The 19,053-nt window shown below is 58.2% G+C and overlaps 1 protein-coding gene across 4 annotated transcripts in view; it reads left to right on the top strand.

Annotated features, from left to right (window-relative positions):
* The window catches only part of MAD1L1 (mitotic arrest deficient 1 like 1), a 337,452-nt gene that overhangs the window by 189,612 nt on the left and 128,787 nt on the right, over positions 1-19,053 (top strand). For all 4 annotated transcript variants that reach the window (XM_045813334.2, XM_045813335.2, XM_045813337.2 and 1 more), the window contains one exon: positions 1,439-1,495. In XM_045813334.2, the coding sequence (XP_045669290.2) occupies positions 1,439-1,495 (57 nt within the window). The remainder of the gene's footprint in view (positions 1-1,438; positions 1,496-19,053) is intronic.

Genomic DNA, 19,053 nt, shown 5'->3' with positions numbered 1-19,053 from the left:
CCCCCACCTGCCCACCTGATGGCTGTGCTCATTCGTCTGTGCCTGGCTTGAGGTGAGGCTGAGGCAGGGGGCTGCGAGGAGCTCCCAGGGCTGGCTCACATGAAGCCCAGCACTTGGTCCTAACCGCTGGCGTTGGGTTTGGGTTTCCGGCTCGGTCTTGTCACTGGGTTTTCGCAGTCTGCATTGCTGTGGCGGTGAGTCCTATCCCGTCCCGCCTGTGTTCACCGTGTTTTCAGTTCCGCTCCTGGCAGTGTTGCTCATGTGGGCTCGCGAAGTACTGATGAGCTTTTAGCAGGAGCCCTGGCCTCGTCGACAGGGTTGGCGTGTCGGAAGCACGTGTGCTTGGGAGGCTTGATGGATGCACGCAGACATTGTCACGACAAGGTGCAGGTCTCCCATGGCCCGAGGACCCAGCACTGCTGGCCTCGTCGGTGGCCACCTTCCAGCCTCCTCCCTACAGGCCTCAGGAGCCGGGTGCTGGGACCCCACAGGGTGCCCTGGGCATGGAGGCGGTGCATGAGCTCTGCATGTCCGTCGCTGGTCGCTCCAGGAGGGACAGGGTTTCCAGTCTGCGGGCTGGTTTGGTCCCTGCTCACAGTCAGGCCATTCCCCGTGGCTGCCACGTTGGCACCGTGTCTCTGCTGCTTCCGCACAGAGGTGGCCGCCGGCACGTAAGATAGTGGTACAACGACTCATTTGCTACATCTGCTTTTACTGTCTTCTGGGAATGGTGTGTGACCGCTTCTGTCCCTGTGTGGTGCATGCTGGCCTGACACTGCTCACCACGCTTGTGGCGTTGAGGCCAGGGGCACACGGGACCTATGAGGACCTGGGTCTGGTGGACTCTGGCTCTGGGTGCTGGTGGGCTGCTCTGGACTTCAGTCTGCTGCCTGTTCTGCGGTGGCGTCCGTGGACACGCAATGTGCCAGCTGGACTGGCCAGGCCGGAGGGCGGCCACCCCTGCGCTCCTGCCTGGGTTGCCGGGACCTGGCCTGGCACTGCTGTTGGCCCTGATGGTCAAGAACCTCCCTGGGCCAGGCCCCAGGGAGGATCCTAGAGATCCATTTAGGGGACGGTGGTCAGGGGACATGAGGGGCTTTCCTGGATGTTGGCTCTGTCAGGAAAGTCACCCTCATGGCTTCTTCCAGAATGTGAGCTTGCCGGGAGGACATGCACTGCAGTCCTCTTGCCAGGGGCGTGAAAACGTCATCAGGAGCATCTCTGCCCCCATAACTGCACTGTTGCTCCAGGCAGCAGGTTTGGGGTGGGCTTCCCGCTAGGTTTCCCAGCACTCCACCCTGGCCCCCGTCACCTGCTCCAGGCAGCGGGCATGCTGGGCTGCCTTACAGCCCCCGAGGCACCTGTACTAAGTGGGCAGTGGGGGCCGTGGCGGTGACGGAGACTGACCACTGACCCTGGTTTCTGTCTTGTCTCAAAGGCTCAGCTGTCACAGGCCCTGGAGGAGCTGGGAGGCCAGAAGCAGAGAGCAGACATGGTGAGTCTCTTGGTGATGGTCTTTGTGGCACAGGGAGCCCAGGGCGTGGGGTGCTTTAGACCCTGGGCGGGGAGGGAATCATGTCTCTGTCACATAGGTGTCCTGATGGTCACAGCGTGTCCCTTCGTCAGAAACGGAGGTGGGGATGGGAAGGGCGTGGGGCTTGGAAGCCAGGGCCTGGCCCCTGGATGACTCTGACGTGGGGCCCCCCACGCTCTTTCTGCTCCACATCATGACCCACCCAACACGGAGCCGATGCAAAAACCCTCCTGATCACTGCTTGACCCCCTTGGCAAGGTTGTCATTCGTTGTCCCCCGGCTCTGGGCCCACGGCGGCCCTGCCTCACAGGGTATGTGGATGCAGATGCCCCCCCACCGGGCTCCGACGCCCGCGTTGCCCTGCTGAGCGCCAAGTGTGCTCCTCGGCCGTGTGGCCATGTGCCTCCTTCTCGGACCACGTCTGGGCCCCTCCCCGGGTGGGCTGCCTGCAGGGCTGGGTGCACTTGTGGGCAGGCGCTGCTGACTCCCCTGGGCACCCAGCATAGAGAGGCTTCCTTACCAGCATCTGGGGGACAGACAGCATTGGTTTTGAAGCATCTTTGTCCCACACAAGCTGCAGGCCCTTCTTGCTGCTCCAGCCCGTGGTCTGGTCTCTGTGGGGACCCAGCCACCAGGGTCACAGGAGGGTCACAGGGCACATCTGCACGTGTTGTGGGGGCAGCTCTGCCCCAGGCCACACGCCAGCCAGTTGGGGTTGGGGCAGGCTCAGGGACTCACATCACGGGTCGGGGTTCATGGTGCGTGGGCATCGCTTGTCAGCCCCTAACCTTGAGCAGGTCATCTGGCCTTCACCTGCAACGTAGGGGTGGCCCACAAGTTGGCATGCCACGTCCTTGGGTTTGTTTCGTCCGTCTGCAGCCGTCCCCACAGCCTTAGGCTGTCCAGCTGTGTCTTACTGCAGCTGTCACTGTCGGCCGTAGCGGAGGGTGGGGATGGGGAGACCGAAACGGCCCACTTGTGAGGCAGGGGCCTGAGGATGGGACGGGATGAGGCCCAGGCACCAGCACCCGGGAGCCTGAGGCTGCCGTGCTCAGAGCCCCTGACCCACAGGGATACGTGGTGGGCGTTGGTCAGACCGGCTGTGCCGCAGCTAGGTACACGTTAGGTAGAGCGCGGGTCCAAAGGTCAAACACAGCAGGATGGCCTGGGCAGTGGGTGGGGAGTCCCAAGTGGGATGGGAAGATTGGGGAGGGCAAGTCAGGAGAGAAGCATGGGGGTCTGAGATGCTGTTGGCTGTTGGGTACCTGGGCCCGGGGGTGTGAGCTCCCATGTCAAGGCCCTCCAAGCACCTGGCGTGTGTCCGTCCTCCGGAGCCGGTGAACGTAGCCGGGAGGGTAGAGCCTGAGGTTCGAGCCCCATGGGGCTGCTCCAGCACCTGGACATGTGGCCCAGGGAGGGTGGCCCCACCCACCAGGAACTGGGAGGCATCCCCGCAGCACTTAGTCTGTAAGCCCGCTGGTCTTTCCACTGCAGGGCCACTGTGGGTGCGTCTGGTCCCCTGAGTGTCTGAGTTCTCTGCAACGGGCATTCATTGTTGACTGAGGGGGAGCAATCGTGCCTCTGCTTAGAGTCTTTGCCCTCATCTGGCGGGGAAAGGGGCTCGGGACCCAGGCAGGCCCTGATGGGGGAGCCTGCCCTCATTGAGCCTGGGGTAGGGAGCTTTATAAACTGTCGGCCTAGCTCGCGCAAGTGTGCTTAACTAATGGGACTGTGGGTGGGGACAGCCTGGGGGTGAAGAAACCTGGGGGGAGACCCTGACGTGTGGGTCAGCACGCATCGTTCCCTCGGCTTTGACCTGAGTGGAAATGTGCCCGAGGGCCGTGTGTCCGTGCTGCGCACACCGCGGGAGGAATGAGGATGGAGTTGTGCCGAGCGCAGGCCCAGCCCTCTTTCCCTCGCTCCTGGGGGCTTGGAAAGGACAGAAGCTCCCGTGGTGGGGCTGCAGGGGCTGCTGCGTCTCATTGTGGGGATGCCTGAGGGACGTGGGGCTGGAGGGTGTCTTTCCCGCCTGCGTGTTCCCTTGTTTGCTGCCCATAAAGTTTCTTTTCGTTGTGTAAAGCTCCCTTGAGACTTAACATACTGAAGCCCAGTTCCACCTCTAGGCCAATTACGTTAGCACTCGTGGGGGTGGGCGGCCCACTTCTCCCCAGGCGATGCTGACCTCCTCCAGGGCGGACAGGCCTATAGACCTGGCGCCCCTGCCTCCGTGCAGGGGCCCCTCCCCAGGCGTGGCGGGGCCCTTGGGGGTGATGCTCCTCGGGGAGTTTTGGGTGAAGCGGAGCTGGGGAGGCGGGTGGGGACCTGCTCTTCCCCCAGTGCATTCCTGGCTGTGCCCGAAGGTGCAGGCACTCTGGGGCACACAGGCGGGACGCCGTGGGTGTCTTCTTCCTTGGATCTGGGCTGTAGCTGTCACCTCCGCAGGTTTAATCTCTGGCTTCTGATTGTCAGATTTTGAGCTCGTTCCCGTTTGGTTCTCTTCTCTCTCTCCTTCTCGCTTAGCAGCACCCAGCGGAGTGCAGCAGGCACTCCCTCAGAGGCTGTGAGCCTGTTCTTCCCTCCATCCTCCCCGGGCAGCACCTTCTGCGTCCTGAGCACATGAGGGCCAGGTGGGCCCCCAGCCCATGAGGAGGCAGCCGCAGCCCTGCTGTGAACCGCAGTTGGTGTGGGAGCTTGACAGCAGGGACCACGGCCAGAGCTCCCTGTGACACGGGGACCGAGCGACCCTGCGTCTCGCTCTGTGGCCCTCGCCCTGTTTCGGGGACAATCGTGGCGATGGGTGTGACGGGGGGGGCACCTTCCTGAGGTCAGAGGTGCCCCCCCCCACCCCAGCCTCTGTCCAGGTGGGTTGGGGACGGCCTGGTGTCTGTACCACCTTGCCCACCCTGCTATCTCTGGGCCCTAAGTTGTTCACTATTTAGGAAAAGAGAGAAAAAAGAATTTAATCATCTGTAGCTAATTGCAGATGACATGACAAAGACAGTTTGCCTTTCTGTTATTAATTAGCAAATGCATGCTAATTAGGAAGCATGGCACAATTCAGGCTTTTCTCTTTAAATGTAATTAATACCACAAGGGAAGATGTCCTGGGCCATACTTGTACCATTAACATCCCTCACCCTAATTAGATACGGCCAGCGCTGGCTGGAGAAATGAGTTTGTTGACTGTAACTATAAAAATCTGTCTAATATTTTATGTACTCCAGAGAGCAAGAAGTGAAGATTTATTTTCCGGTTTAAGGGAGTGACACCCCTCATGACTCCGGGTAATGAGGCAGTCGTCTGCCTTGAGTGCCGTGTCCCCTAACGGCTCCTGCGGGCTTGCACTGCCAGCCCAGGCCTGTGGTGGGTCAGCCAGGAAGGGCGCTGGCGGGTTAAGTTCTGTCCGTGGTGGGCCTGCCCTGTGCTGGCCGCAACAGGTGCTCCTGGGGTGTCCGTGGTGTGGCAGCAGCCCTCGGCCTCCACGTGGCCTCTCCCAGCCCGTGGCTTTCATCCCAGAGCGCCAGCCTCCGAGCTGCGGCTCTGAGGGGTGGCATGCAGATCACAGGAGAGGCCAGTGAGAGCCGATTTTAAGCTCTACGAGGGGCCATGTGCACCGGCGTGTGCCTTGCTGATGCCTCTGTCACCGTGAAAGCAGCGTGGAGGGCCGGGAAAGCGTTAGGAGGAGTTGCGTGAGCTCCCATTGTTCAGTGCTGGCAGCCGGCATCCGTACGTGCCTGCTGCCTGAGAACCTGGTCTTATCGCAACCTGCCAGCATTGCCAGCTGCCTTCCGGAAAATTACGACAAGAACCTCCTGGTTTTGTGACTGATAGCGACTCATTTCTCCTCCCGGGTCCGTCCTGCCATGGGACCAAGCCCGGGTTGGAAGACCCCCCGCCTCGACGGGAGAACTTTGTGGTGGGGTAGTCACGAAGGCTCATGGGGGACATCACTGCAGGAACCCAAGGCTGGTGGCAGGCTTGACTTTTGGCAGCCTGTTTCTTCACAGGGTTCTGTGCCCACAGAACGGTGTCTGACTCTCTGTTACCTGCTGCCGGAGCCCAGCGTGGTCCAGTGAAGCGTCAGGGCCCCAGGTGGCAGGCGGGGGTCAGGGTGCCTCACAGGCCGCCCCCCAGGAGCTGCAGCTGGAGTGCAGGAGGGGTGGGCGGATGTGGCCCTGCAGGCGGCAGTGTCCCCCACCTAAGTTGGGCTTCCCCTGCTGCACGTGCCTGGCCGTCTGCTCTCAGGCTGACCTGGGTGGTCTGACCAGTCGGTGTGTGTCCCTGTGCCGGCCTCTCTGCCGCTTCCACCCACTCCCAGCATCTCGTGAGGTTCACTGCTTCTGCACTTTTGTGCCAGCTGCTGGCCGCGTGCCTGGCTGTCCTGCTTCCTCGGGGAGCCAGTGCAGGAGATGGGCCTTCCCTGCAGGGGAGCAGGGCTGCTGGCCGGCCGGCGGCACTCAGCAGCAGCACTGGCTCCTCCAGTCCAAGCGATGTCCTGGTCGTCTGCGCGTGCCCAGTGCCGGCACAGAGTGAGCACTCGAAGTGCGTGAACTCGTAGTGGGGTTATTGTTGGGTGGGCATCTGCAGGTTGGGCTGGTTCTTGAGTGCCCCGAGTACCGATGGTGACGGTACAGTTTAGTAATGCGCACTCACCCTGCCTGGCAGCGAGCCGGGCACTGTCCTGGGAGCTCTGCAGACATCCGCTGCTAGGTGGCCCTGTTGTCACCCCCCCCTTACTCATTAGGACGCAGAGGCCTGGGTTGCAGTGGGTTGCAGCTGCAGTGGCTTTGGTGCCAGCGACACCCCTGCCTGGGCCTTCGGGACTCCTGACCACGTGGGAGTGTCCCTTGTGCTCCTGACCGCCCTGACCTGTGTGAGAACAGGCCTCATGGTCACTGTCCCCATCGGTGAAGTGTCAGACGCCTGGAGTTGTGTATGCCCCCTGGAGTGGCTCTGCTTCCAGGGATGAGTGCCTATGGCAGCTCCGTGGGAGCTGGGAAGCCATTTTTATTTTATTTTTTTTATTTTTATTTTTTAAAGATTTTATTTATTTATTTGACAGAGAGACAGCCAGCGAGAGAGGGAACACAAGCAGGGGGAGTGGGAGAGGAAGAAGCAGGCTCCTAGCGGAGGAGCCTGATGTGGGGCTCGATCCCATAACGCCGGGATCACGCCCTGAGCCGAAGGCAGACGCTTAACCGTTGTGCCACCCAGGCGCCCCTGGGAAGCCATTTTTAGAGATGGAGGGAGAAGGGCTCAATGAGGCGTGTTTAGAAGTTAGTATCGAGCTGAACTGGGCTGCGCAGGGCTGCCCCCGACAGCAGAGTCCCTAGCAAGCACCTCAGGGCTGGAGGGCTGTGGCGGACTGAGGGACGTGGAGCTGGTTTCCAGCTGCTGTCCCTTGAGGGCTGCCCTGGGGCAGGGCTCATGAGGGCATGGTGCCTACTGCCCGCGCTGCACTGGCTTGTCTGTCCCCCGAGCCCCAGTGTCTGGGTGTCCAAAGTCCAGTCCTGGGTCCCTTCCTCCTCAAGGTGCTCCCCATTGGGCCCTGGCAGAGGCCAGTTTGGGGCTCTCTGCCCACGTCTTAGGATGTAGGGATGTATTTCCTTAGGGAGAGAAGGGGTCACGCACCTTGGACTGGACAGCTGTGATGGCTTTGCATTCCTATGGTAAATCCGCCGGATTCAGCCGCGTGTCCTGAACCCCACTTCCGGGCGGCCATTCCGACTCTCCACGCCTTTCCACATGCGTGTGTTCACTGAGGCCCCTGCTGTGCTCTCTCCACAGCTTCCTTCACCCTTCCCTGTCGCCCCCATCTGTTTCCACCCCGCGGAATGTGTTTCCGTCTCGTGGGGCCGAGTGCTCCCTCAGCCTCGAGCTGCACGTCCTCTGCCTCCCCCAGTTGCTGTCCCTCCGTAGAAACAGGTTGCCCTCCCATTCCACATTCACTGGTGGGCACGTGATTGTCTCCACGGCCGCCATCCTCGCTGCGGACCTGCTTTAGATCCTGCCGCGGCCGCTGAGTGCTGAGTGCTCCCATGTGCTGGACACATGCTCCGGCTGTCCTGGACCATGTCATTGAGTCTCCACCGCAGACCTCGGGGTGCCGGTGACGTGGCCATGACTCAGATGAGGGGACAGGTGCAGTGAGTGGATGGGCGGGCAGCAGGCCGGTGGGCACCATGGGGCTTGCTCACGCCAGCTGTTGTGTGTGGACAGCGTGGTCCTGTAGGGCCGAGCCCCAGACTCGGGTTTAAAGTACTGAGTGACCGGATGTGGACACAGGGAAGCAGTGTGTGGCCCCAGGCCTCTCTCCCAGTGTGGGGGCTGGTCGTTTTGGTTTTGCCCCATTTGCAAAGACCTGATAAGGGGTTGGTGATTTATTACCTTAAAAAGATCCATGTGCAGCTTAGGGCCACTATCCTGAGACATTGGCTTCTTAGCGTAGGAAATAAATGTCTAATGGTGGAATTTCTGGTTCTTCACTGGATCCCCACACAAAAGGACAAGAAGACTCCCCAGTGTGGAGGGAGCACCGTAGCTTGTTCCTCTCGAAGTTCCCAGAGCCGTAGCGTGCTGAGCATCTGGCGAGCCTGACCTCTCCGTGTTTTCTGTTCTGGGTGAAGCTCGGAGTTAGCTTGTCAGGTCTCCCAGAGGAATCCTGCTGCCTTGCACTTGTGGACTCTGTGCAGTGCTAACTTCCCATCTGCGATATCGGGGGCTCGCGGGCTTCGCGGCCTTCACTGGCGTTTGGTCCTTTGTGCCGGTGAGTCTCGTGTGCTTCTTGTTAGGTCTCTGCCCGGGTGTTAGATCGTTTCCATTACTCGCACGTTGCCCTCTGCCCTAGCTGGCGGCCCCACGCTCACCACGCGCCTGCCGGGGCCCCTCGCGGGGTCGGGGGCCGACAGAAGGCAGGCACTCCAGACGAGGAACGGGACCCCCCCACAGACCCCAGCCCACAAAGCAGAGGCGCAGTGAGAATCTGTAACAGCCGCAGATCGAAGTGGTTAATTTATTCTTAGAAACCATGGGGTTCCTTCCAGCTGGGGGAATCCTCCGCAGCAGACCTTCTTGTGCTCGGCCCGGTTCTAAGTACGGTGTTATTGTGCCCTTTAAAGGTCTCGTGTCTCTGCGGTGACCCTCTCTGGCTTAGCTCCTTCTCAACTACCGGGTGTTACTGTGTCCGCATGAAGTGATTTTGCTCCTTACCTGTTATTAAATCCGCACGTCTTCGCTAGCTGCTGCGGTTCCTCTCCCTCACGTTTGCTGCGTGCCTTGCAGGTGTGTTGGGGGGGCCTGCGTCAGACATGGTCCAGGCCGTGGCGCCCACGGTCCTTTGCAGGGGCTCGGCTGTCCTGGACTCGGCCAGCCAGGGTCTGGCTGCTGCTTCCTTTGCTGTGGAGAGGCCCCCGGGCCCACGGCCTCTGGGGGAAGCTCGCGTGGTGGCCGTGGCCGCCCTGCTCCCCTGGAGTCAGACTTGTCCCGTGCCTTTCCGACGGGGACACGTGGGAACGTGGGGTCCTGGGACCTACGAGTGAGCCCCATGAGGCAGAGCTGACCTCAGGCGCTCTGTTGTGAGGCCTTTTCCTCTTGGGCAGCGTCCCTGATGTCACCCGTGGAGACACACAGGGCCCGGAGTCCTCAGAGCTGTGCCCGCATTTTCTTGAGAGGGGGTTCCATTCTCATGGGATTTTCCTGCACTTTCTGACACTCTCGCCCCCCGTGTCAACAGCTGCTGTCCTGGAGGAGGCGGCCTCACTGCCCCAGACAGCCCTCTGGACCCTGATGGAAACACACGGACGCCTCCCACCAGGGCCCAGACACGCCTCCTTCCGCATGTTCCTGGGAGTGGGCTTCCCCCTTTGCGGAGCTGGGTCTGGGGCAGCAGAACCACGGCTGGGATAGCTGGGTGCTCCTCTAGCGACCCAGAGGGGCGTGAGCTGCCCTTACCACCTCCACATCTGGACAGTGTTTGGCTATGTTTCTGGGTTTGTTTGTTTTTCAGCTGAAACACTGGATTTCTCCAAGCCTGTCTCTTGGGCCTTCCTGTCTTCTCTCACCATGTACCTGTCACCTGCTGCTGGGCTGCCCTGGCCAGTCTCTCCGGCCCTAAGGATAATGGGCCCTGGGGCACTGTCTCAGCCTGCTCGCTAGGTCCTCTTTCTTAGCAAATGTGCCGGCATAGGGCATGGCTCTGCAGGTGTGGAGGGCACAGCTCCGCAGGCGTGGAGGGGACGGCTCCACAGGCAGAGGGGAGGGCTCTGTAGGGTGAAAATTCTGCTTGCACCTGCTCTCCACCTGGGCTTCTTTCTCTGAGGTTCAAGCAGGTATGTCCCAGCTTGGGTGACCAGCTGTGCCCGCTAGGAAATGCCCGGGAGAGCCACCGGTGGCTGCCTGTAGCCTGTCTGGCCTGTCTCATCAGGTGTGTCCCTCCAGAAAGAACGGAGCGTGACGAGGGCAGTCTGTTTCGGCTCCTCTCACCCCTCCCCAAGAAGCAGCAGCCACTACAAGGACCTTCCCAGATTCAATAATGGACCTAGAGCTGAGCAGAAAGGTGGCCTTTGACCAGGATTCCCACTCTGACCTCAGCGCCATCTCTTCTCTGGGACACCTGAGTTGCCTGCCCCGACTAGGCTCTGGGGAGAGGCAGCAGCCTCATTCCTGGGACGCAGTGGGCCTTGGCTCCGTCAGTACCACCTGTGGTCCTTGGCCCAGGAGGACCCTCCTGCGTCCCGGGGAGCAAGTGATGAAACAGACTAGGGGTTTGAGCGTCCTTCCTATGGCGCTCTGCAACGCTGAGTTCATTCGGATCGTGTCGAGGTAGAGGCACGTTCCCTGCTCCTCCTGCTGGTTGTGGCTTCATGAGATTGGGTAAGGCCCTTGAGGCCGAACTGTGTATCCTCCCAAATTAAACCGAAATACACGGTCTCTATTTGAAGGTAATGCTGTACTAGCGAGCCAGCCTGGAGTACCGTTAGCATTAAAGTTTCATGACGCTTTGGAGCTGTGAGTGAGTATGGCAGGCCAGGCCTCCTTGCAAGGAGGGAGGGACCTTGTCACCAGAGGAGACAGGCAGGTCAGAGGCTGGTCCACGCTGACCCTGGCATTGCTGCCATGGAGGTCTGTGCCCGGCGCATGGGCAGCTCCGCCGAGGAGCCGTGTCTCCTGCGCTCTGCTGTCATCCGCTTCTGTTCAGGGCACAGGCCCCCTAGAGAGCTCCACCCGTAAGCGTTCACCGGTCTCACACTCGGGGGTGAGTTCTGTACCTGAGACCACACCCTGGTGGTTCTCCAGCCCGAGTTACCAGCCTCAGGAGAGAGACTGGCAGTAACGCCTGTTGCTGTCCTGGTGGGTGTGAGGTGCAGCTCTCTGCAGTTTCAGTTTGCACGTCCCTGATGGCTGGGGATGTGGATGGAGCATTTCCTCACATGCCTGTTGGCCATTTGTGTATTTTCTTTGGAGAAATGTCCTTTCAGATCCTTTATGCATTTTCAAATTGGGTTTTTTGTCTATTTGTTGAGTTGTAAGGGGTTCTGTAGGGGTTCTTCATAAATTATAAATACTGGATCCTCATCAGATAGTTAATTTGTGAATTGTCCTCTCAGTCTCTAGAGAACGTCCTTTGGTGTGCACATGGTTTTGGCTTTTTTCCTTTTTTTTTTTTCTTTTGTTGTTTGGTGCTCTTGGTGTCATATCTAGGAAACTGTTACCACATCCAGCATCATAAAGATTTACTGCTGTGTTTCCTTCTAAGAGTTTTGTAGTTTTAGCTCTTACAATTAGGTTTTAATAATTTTGAGTTAATTTTTGAAGATGGTGTGAGGTAGGGGTCCACCTTCCTTCTTTTGCATGTGGATGTCCAGTGGTACCAGCACCATTTGTTCAAGGATTTTTGTTTGCCGGGGCGCCTGGGGGGCTCAGTCGTTAGGCATCTGCCTTCGATTCAGGGCGTGATCCCGGGGTCCTGGGATCAAGCCCCGCATTGGGCTCCCTGCTCTGCTGGGAGCCTGCTTCTTCCTCTCCCACTCCCCCTGCTTGTGCTCCCTCTCTCCCTGGCTGTCTCTTTCTGTCAAATGAATAAATAAAACCTTTAGAAAAAAAAAAGATGATCGTCCCCACTGAAAGCCTCAGTACCCTTGTTGATAATCTTTCGACCGTAGATGCTTTGGTTTATTTCAGGGTTTCAGTTTGGGCCCCTTGATCTGTGTGTCTGCCCTTTGTCAACACCATACTCTTTTGGTTGCTGTCACTTTGTGGTGAGTTTTGAAAGTAGTAGATGTGAATCCTCCAACTTTCTTCTTTTTCAGAATTATCTTGGCTTTTGGGGTCTTTGTAATTTCATATGAATTTTAGGATCAGCTTTCCCATTTCTGCTAAAAAGACTGAGGATTTTTTTTTTTTTTAAGATTTCACTTATTTATTTGAGAGAGGGAAGAGCGATAACGAGAGAGCGCAAGCTGGGGAGAGAGGGAGAAGCAGGGTCCCTGCTCAGCAGGGAACCCCCTGCAGGGCTCGATCCCAGAACCCTGAGATCATGACCTGACCCGAAGGCAGCCATCTCACCAACTGAGCCACCCAGGCGTCCCCAGACTGAGGATTTTCACAGGAGTTGCATTGAATGTGCGGATCGCTTCGAGGAAGATTGCCATCTTAACAGCATGAAGGCTTTCAGCCCTTGAACACAGAGTGTCTTTCCATTTCTTCAGGCTTTCTTTCATCTGTTTCATAGTTTTCAGTGTGTACATACTTCCTCCTGTGTTACACGTATTCACAAGGTTTTTATTCTCTCTGATGCTGTGTGTGGAGTTGGTTTCTTGCTTGATTGTTCCATGCTGGTATGCAGACACGCCGCCAGTGTTTGTGTGTTGATCTTGTTTCCTGCCACTTTGCCAAATTCTTTTAACTCCAATAGCTTTTGTGATTTCTGTAGGATTTCCTATATATGAGATCATGTCATCTGTGAGAGAGGTAGTTTTACTCTTTCCTTTCCAATTTGATGTCTTGTCTTTCTTCTTTTTTTTTTTTTTTTAAAGATTTTATTTATTCATTTGACAGAGAGACAGCCAGCAAGAGAGGGAACACAAGCAGGGGGAGTGGGAGAGGAAGAAGCAGGCTCATAGCAGAGGAGCCTGATGTGGGGCTCGATCCCAGAACGCCAGGATCACGCCCTGAGCCGAAGGCAGACGCTTAACACCTGAGCCACCCGGGCACCCCATGATGTCTTGTCTTTCTTGTTCATGCCTAACTGCTCCAGCTGGAACTCCAGGACCGGGTGGACTAGCAGTGCTGAAAGTAGGCATCCTTGTTCTGTTCTCGATCTGAGGGGGAAGCTGTCTGTGTTTTACCAGAGAGTGTGATGTGAGCTGTGCATTTTATCAGGTTGGGGAAGTTCCCTTTTGCTCCTATTTCATTCAGTGTTTTTATGGTGAAAGGGTGTTGGACTTTTGCCAAGTGCTTTTTCTGCCTCGGTTGAGATGATCATGTTGTTTTTTTTTTCTCCTTCATTCTGTTAATATGTGCGTTCATCGATTTTTGTATGTTGAGCCGTTCTTGCATTCCTGGTAGAAAGCCCACATGGTCGCGGTGTATGACCCTTTCAGGTGCTGCCAGTGGGGCTAGCTATTATCTTGTTGAGGTTTTATACGCGTGTATTCATAAGGGTTCTTGGTCTTAGTTTTCTTTTCATGTGATGGCTTCTTTGGCTGTGGTTATGCTGGCCTCGTAGAATAAGCTGAGAAGCGTTGCTGCTCTTTCACGTCGTGGAAGGATTTGGGAATTCTGTGTTAATTCTTGTGCGTGATTGGTAGCATTCAGCAGTGAAGCCATCCGGCCCTGGACGTGTCTTTGTTGGGAGGTCTTCACTTACCGATTGAGCCTCCTTACTTGTCACAGGTCTGTTGAGATTTTCCATTTCTTCTGGAGTCAGTTCTGGGGTTTGTGTGTTTCCAGGAGATTGTCTGAGTCATTCAGGTGGCCTCCCTATTGGTGGACAGTTGCTCCAGGGTTCTCTTACCATCCTTCTTACTTCCTTAGGTCGGCAGCCGTGACTCTGCCCTCCCTTCTGCCGTCAGCACATGGGTCCTTCTGTCCTTCCCTCCGTCGGTCTAGCTGACATTTGACCATTTGGCTCAGCTTCACTTCTCGGTGGCCATGCATTTCCCTCTCAGGACATGAAGGGGGTTTTCCCACTGACTCTGACTCACCTTGTTTCCGTCGAGCTTCCCATGTGACTTGTCCATTTTCTCTGCTTTTCCGGTGGTTTCTTGATCGCTGGGTAGAGCGCGTCTCATTGCACTTCCTTGTGTCTCTGGCGCTTGGGGTTTTGTGTTTCTTAGCTCCGTGGAGCTTGCTGTCCTTGTCTTTTGAGTGTCCGGTTACCCACAGTTGGGGTGCCAGGACTTGTCCCCCAGCCCACATGTGCTCTTCTCATTTCTGAGAATTCTCTCTCTCTTCTCTCATGAGTCATCCCTGTTGCTGTGTCTCCAAGCTCCCTGGTCTAATCTTCCAGCGGAAGGACCTGAGCGTTTTTATTTCCGGCGTTGCTGTTTACGTTTCTAACAAAGTTTGCCTCGGTCTTCCTTTTTCCCCGCATGTCTAAACTTACTATTTGAAAGTGTGGAATTCAGTTATGTTCTGTGCTCGTTCTGACACCTGCGTTGGGCGGATACAGGAGAAGATCCGTGAGCTTCGTTCCAGGATGCAGTGAAGCTCCTTAGAGACGGTCCAGTCGGCCAGGTGGCATCGCGAGGACAGTCTGGGCTGCCCTGTGGCAGCGCTTGTTCCGGGGCTAATTCTCACCAGCCCTGGGCCTCGGCCTCCCTGGTGCTCCGCCTGGTGCCGCGTGAGGGAGGGGCTTTGGAGTCTGGCTGGACGGAACAGGTGCTGTTCCCTCTCGACCCTTCTCCTGGTTCAGTCTTTGGTCTGGGGGTCTTTCCTGTCCTGCATCGGCCAGTCAGGGTTGTGCTGTGTACTGCAGGGGACTCTGAACATGCCCTGCCCTGTGAGGCCCTGATGCTGCTTCTCAGCAGGGGTGGCCAGCTGGGCGGCCAGCAGGCCCTGCCTTGCGCTTTCCAGCCTTCCAGTTTTCCAGAGGCGGCTCTGGCTGTGAGATCCCGTGGTCCAGCTTTTCACCCTAGCCTGCTGTACTCCTGGCCTCCCTTACACCGCTGGACATTTCCTCCAGAAGGTGCCGGGGTGTATGTCATTGATTCAGAGTCTTCCACAAACACAGATTTGCAGGAGTAAATGCAGGAAATCACAGTTCATGTACTGAGTGCCTCTTGATACCAGGGACTTTGTCTGATTGTCCGGGGCTGGGGTCAGCTTATGTTCCCATGCCTGGTCAGGGCTCCTTCCCCGCTATGGTTGTGTGGGTGGGACCTCAGTCTCCAGACTGTGGCTCCAGACCTCGTCCTGGCTTCTGGGTACTGAGTATCCTGTGGACTCACCCCACGGTCCCCGCCAGGGTGGGGACAGGGCAGCGCTGGTGTGTGCTCTGCCCGAGGCAGCCTAGGCAGATTTGCCCTTGGAGGGTTTGGGAAGTGAGTCCTGGTCTGGAATCTTTGGGTAAATAGTAGGTTTCTGATCCCTTTTGGGAGGCTAGCCAGCCTTTGTTGTGTTAATCTCTGGCTTGTAGAGGGGATTTTCACTTCTGTATAAATATTCCACTAATCTCTGCAGACTGATGGGGTGAAGAGCAGTAACTTTGAGAAGTGGTGTGGCCTCCTGAGCTGCGACCTACTCCAGAGACCTTGTCCTGTCCTGTGTTCTCCTCTCCCCTCCACACCACAGACCCACCCTGCTGCTCCCCGTCTTCCCACACCTGACTCTGATGGGGTTTGGCAGCCATTTGGTGGTGCCAAGGTCTGGCCACACAGGGTTCACGCGGGCGTCTGGGGTGACCCTAGCCGTGCTTGCCTCCCTGACTTCAGCAAGTGGGGTCTCTGATGTGAGGATCTCAGTGGTTGATCTCCCATGTTTCCATGTTCTCGATGCCTCCGTGATTTACCCACGCTCTTCCCGCTGCGTGGCATTCCCCTTCCACCTGGGACATTCCCTCTCCTTGAACCTGCATCTTGGCTCTAGTGGACAGACCGCTCACGTCTCTGTCCAAGGTGGTGGCGTGATTTCTCCACAGGCACATTTCGCCGTCCATGAAGACTTGGCCAACGTTCAGTCTCAGACGTCATCCCACCACCTGCCTGCCAGAGATGGAGGGTCAGGGCAGAGCCAGGGCGCCGCTTTGACGAGAGCCTTCTCTTGGACCTCTTGGTTCTCAGTAGCCCTCTGGGGCTCTGAGGTTGCTGGGGGTGCTGTGGACACGGATCCAGGGTGTCTCCCTCGATCAGGTGTGGGGGCTCCACAGGTGCCGCCCCTGCCACTGCTGCCTTCGGGCGTGGAGTTTAAGTAAACGGGACAGACAGACATTCAGGCACGTGGTTGGTTTGTGGGCCTTCTGATGGTTTTGCTCCCTGCCCTGCGCTGGTCGCCAGTCTGTCATGAGTCTGTCACTGGCACCCTTGACAGCAGGAGACTCGTATGGCCCTTCCTTTCTCGGCCGCTTTGGAAATTCCCATAGTTAGGAGCAGCTTAAATACTAGACGGAGAAGAAACACAAGGACAGTAATCAATGAGAATGGTATTCCTCCGCATCAGTGTGTGCGTGTGTGGACGCTGGCCATTCAGTGAGAGCGGGCTCGTCTCTGGAGCCGCTGGGGACGCGGCCAAGGTGGGTGCCAGCCACATGGCCGCGAGCAGGCCACAGCGACGCAGGTTTCTCACGTGACAAACGGTTTTTGTGTTATGGACAAGAGGAAGCATCATCTTCCTGCTCTCACGGTAGGTGGCCTCCCGCAGAATTTGTTGCCGCCGAGAGTGTGCGGGAAGCAGCTGTGCTGCTTTGTCAGAGGTGTGAGGGTCTGGCTTCGGGTCACAGTCGGCCTCTTTTGCGCCTGTGCTGGCTTGGGCAGCACACACGGAATCGGTGCTGTGTGCCCGGGAGTTCCCGGCGTGTCCTGCCGGTGGCAGGAGGTAACGCTCAGCACCCAGGGCCACAGGCCCCTTTTGTGGGTGAGAGGTGCCCTCAGCAGCCGTGCCTGGCTGGTACCCTCCCCACAGAGAAGCTGGCACCCTGCAGCCGCGCTCCGTGCTGGACACTCTATGCTGGGCGTGTGGTTGGCTGAGCCCCACCTCCTGGGGGTTGCGCTTTAGGTAGTTAGCAGGTTAACGGTAGGGAGTCAGCAGCCCTGTCACTACCGGGGGCTGGCAAGCAGCCCCTCGCTTCCGCAGCCCAGGCTTGCCTTCCTCTGGCTCCCACCCCTGGTGGGGAGAGGGGTGGGTCAGCTGCGGGGCTGTTGGACAGGTGTCCCGTAGACGGTGCATCCTTCAGCTCTTGGGCCTCTGTCCTGGCTGACTCATTCCCTCAGCAGCAGGGCAGGGGTGGGCCAGCTTGGGGGCAGCAGACCAGCCCACAGCCCGTCCAGCCCACTGCCGTCACTAAGTAAATGTACTTACAGCAGAGTGACTGTGCCCGTTTGTGTGCGTGTCACCTATGGCTGCCCGTGCGCGAGGCAGCAGCAGGGTGCTTCCTGCCGGCCCTTCACGCTGCGAGTGTTCTGACCCCTGGTTTAGGGGTTACCTAAAGCCATGTCACCCCTAGTTCCTGGGCTTGATCTATGCTGAAGTGGGGGCCTGGCTTCTGGGGGTCTGTGACTAGAGCCCCAGCTTTGCCGGCCTTTGCGAAGACGCCCTGACATGTGGGCACCAGGCCCTGGGGAGGCACAGTCCCCTGGGAGGGAGATGGGAGGTTTCCAGGGAGCCCAGACCCCCCAAACCCTGGCTGCGGATTGGCCAGCAGAAGCTCCAGGGGCAGCATTTCTCGGCGCTCTCTGCTGTCCTCATGCGTGTGCCAAAGTGCAGGACGTTCCCGGTGGCGCCTTGGACTGGGGCCTGGGGTCGGGGCCGAGAGCTCTGCCCCTCCTGATCTGGAGCCAGGACCCCAGAGCAGTGCAGGGCCAATACCTGCATTCATTCAGCATTTCGGCGGACACCAGGTTCATGCCCCCAGCCCCCATGAAGGCCTGGAGGTCTGTGCGGGCTCGATGCACGCTGCCTCTTGGGAGCTCACCGTTGCTGGGGCAGAAAGCCGGAGGGATTGGTAAGGACCTGCGGTCGGGGTGCGCACTGCCATGTGAGCCGCTAGCTGTGGCTGGAGATGGAAAATAAAGGCCCGACTGCGTGGCCTGTCCTTTGGTGGATGCTGGCCTGGGCTCTGAGCTAATAAATGCGTGTTTTTAGTGTTTTCTTACTGTTTGAGTTAGCAGGATGTGCATGTGGTGTGAAGTGAGGATCGTAAACACAAGGCAAGATGGTAGAGCTAAGCCGTCTTCCTGCCCGGCAGGCCTTTGTGCTGGAGGCTGCTGGTGTTCCCAGTGTCTCGTGTGTGAGCAGGGCAGTTCTGCACCGTCTGACTTCCTCCTCGTGCAGCCTCAAAGTGGGGCAGTCAGAGGCTCGGGCAGCTCACGTGCTGGGTGTCAGGGTGAGTGGTAGGCTCTGTTTCTGTCGGCGTCAGAGCCGGCGAGGCTGGGGCGGCGGGACCTTCGGCCAGGCCCGAGGCAACTGGCGCCTGACGCTCCGCGGGGTTGCCTCCCGGCCCCCACCCGTGTTCGGCCCCAGGTTCAGCATGAAAATGGCAGGGGGGGCGTCAGCCGGCACTTGGCTTTGCAGGAATGTTTACCTCCTTGGTCTCCGCGTGTTTGCCTCGGAAGTGGCCGCGGGCGGGGCTGGCACGTCCGCGTCCCTGGGGCGTCCCGGGGCGCCCGCCCGTCCCAGTATGTGAGCACGGTCTGCCAGCAGCCAGGCTCCCTGGGCGTTAGATTCGCTTGGAGCAGGTACTGCTGGTAATTACGCCTCTTAATTTGGAGAGCGAGCCCAAGAAAGGAATAGAAATTTGTGTATTAACTTCAGAGGTTGGAGAGCCAGAGCAGTGTCTCTCCGGGAGACACGTGAAGATGAAGAAGAAGGGAGCTTCGCAGAGTGGCTCCCACAGGCCGCGGCGGGCCCAGGACCCCACCAGGGTGCGTGTGGCGCAGGGACCTGCTCCTCACCACGGGCGCTGCCTCGGGCCACGTGCTGCCTCTGCAGACAGCGCCTCCGAGGGGCCTTCCTTCCGAGGCCGACCTGCGGGCTGGCTGCGGTTTCAGAGGGGCTCGCGGAGCAGCCCTCGTGGTTTTGTCATTTAGTCTCTCACAAGATGCAATCCAATTAGTCCTGTGCCCTCTTTTTTTTTTTAAACCAACCCCAAATACAGATTTTTCTCAGTCAAGTATGAAATAGGTAGTTGCAGACTGCGGTATTAGCGCATTTCCAATTTTCACTTCTCCCCATGCCAACTCCCAGCGGCGTGGCTTCCCCTGTGCCTCCGGGCGAGCCAGGGCCGGGCCTCGGGGTGGAGGAGGGCGGTGCCGCGAGCGGGCCCTGTGCACCCTCCAGAGGGGGGTGGCTCTGCGGCACTGCGGGGG

Source organism: Ursus americanus, chromosome 2, assembly GCF_024610735.1.
Source record: "Ursus americanus isolate L20-20 chromosome 2, mUrsAme1.1.p, whole genome shotgun sequence".
NCBI classification, from domain to species: Eukaryota; Metazoa; Chordata; class Mammalia; order Carnivora; family Ursidae; genus Ursus; species Ursus americanus.
This window is presented reverse-complemented; position numbering and strand designations above follow the sequence as displayed.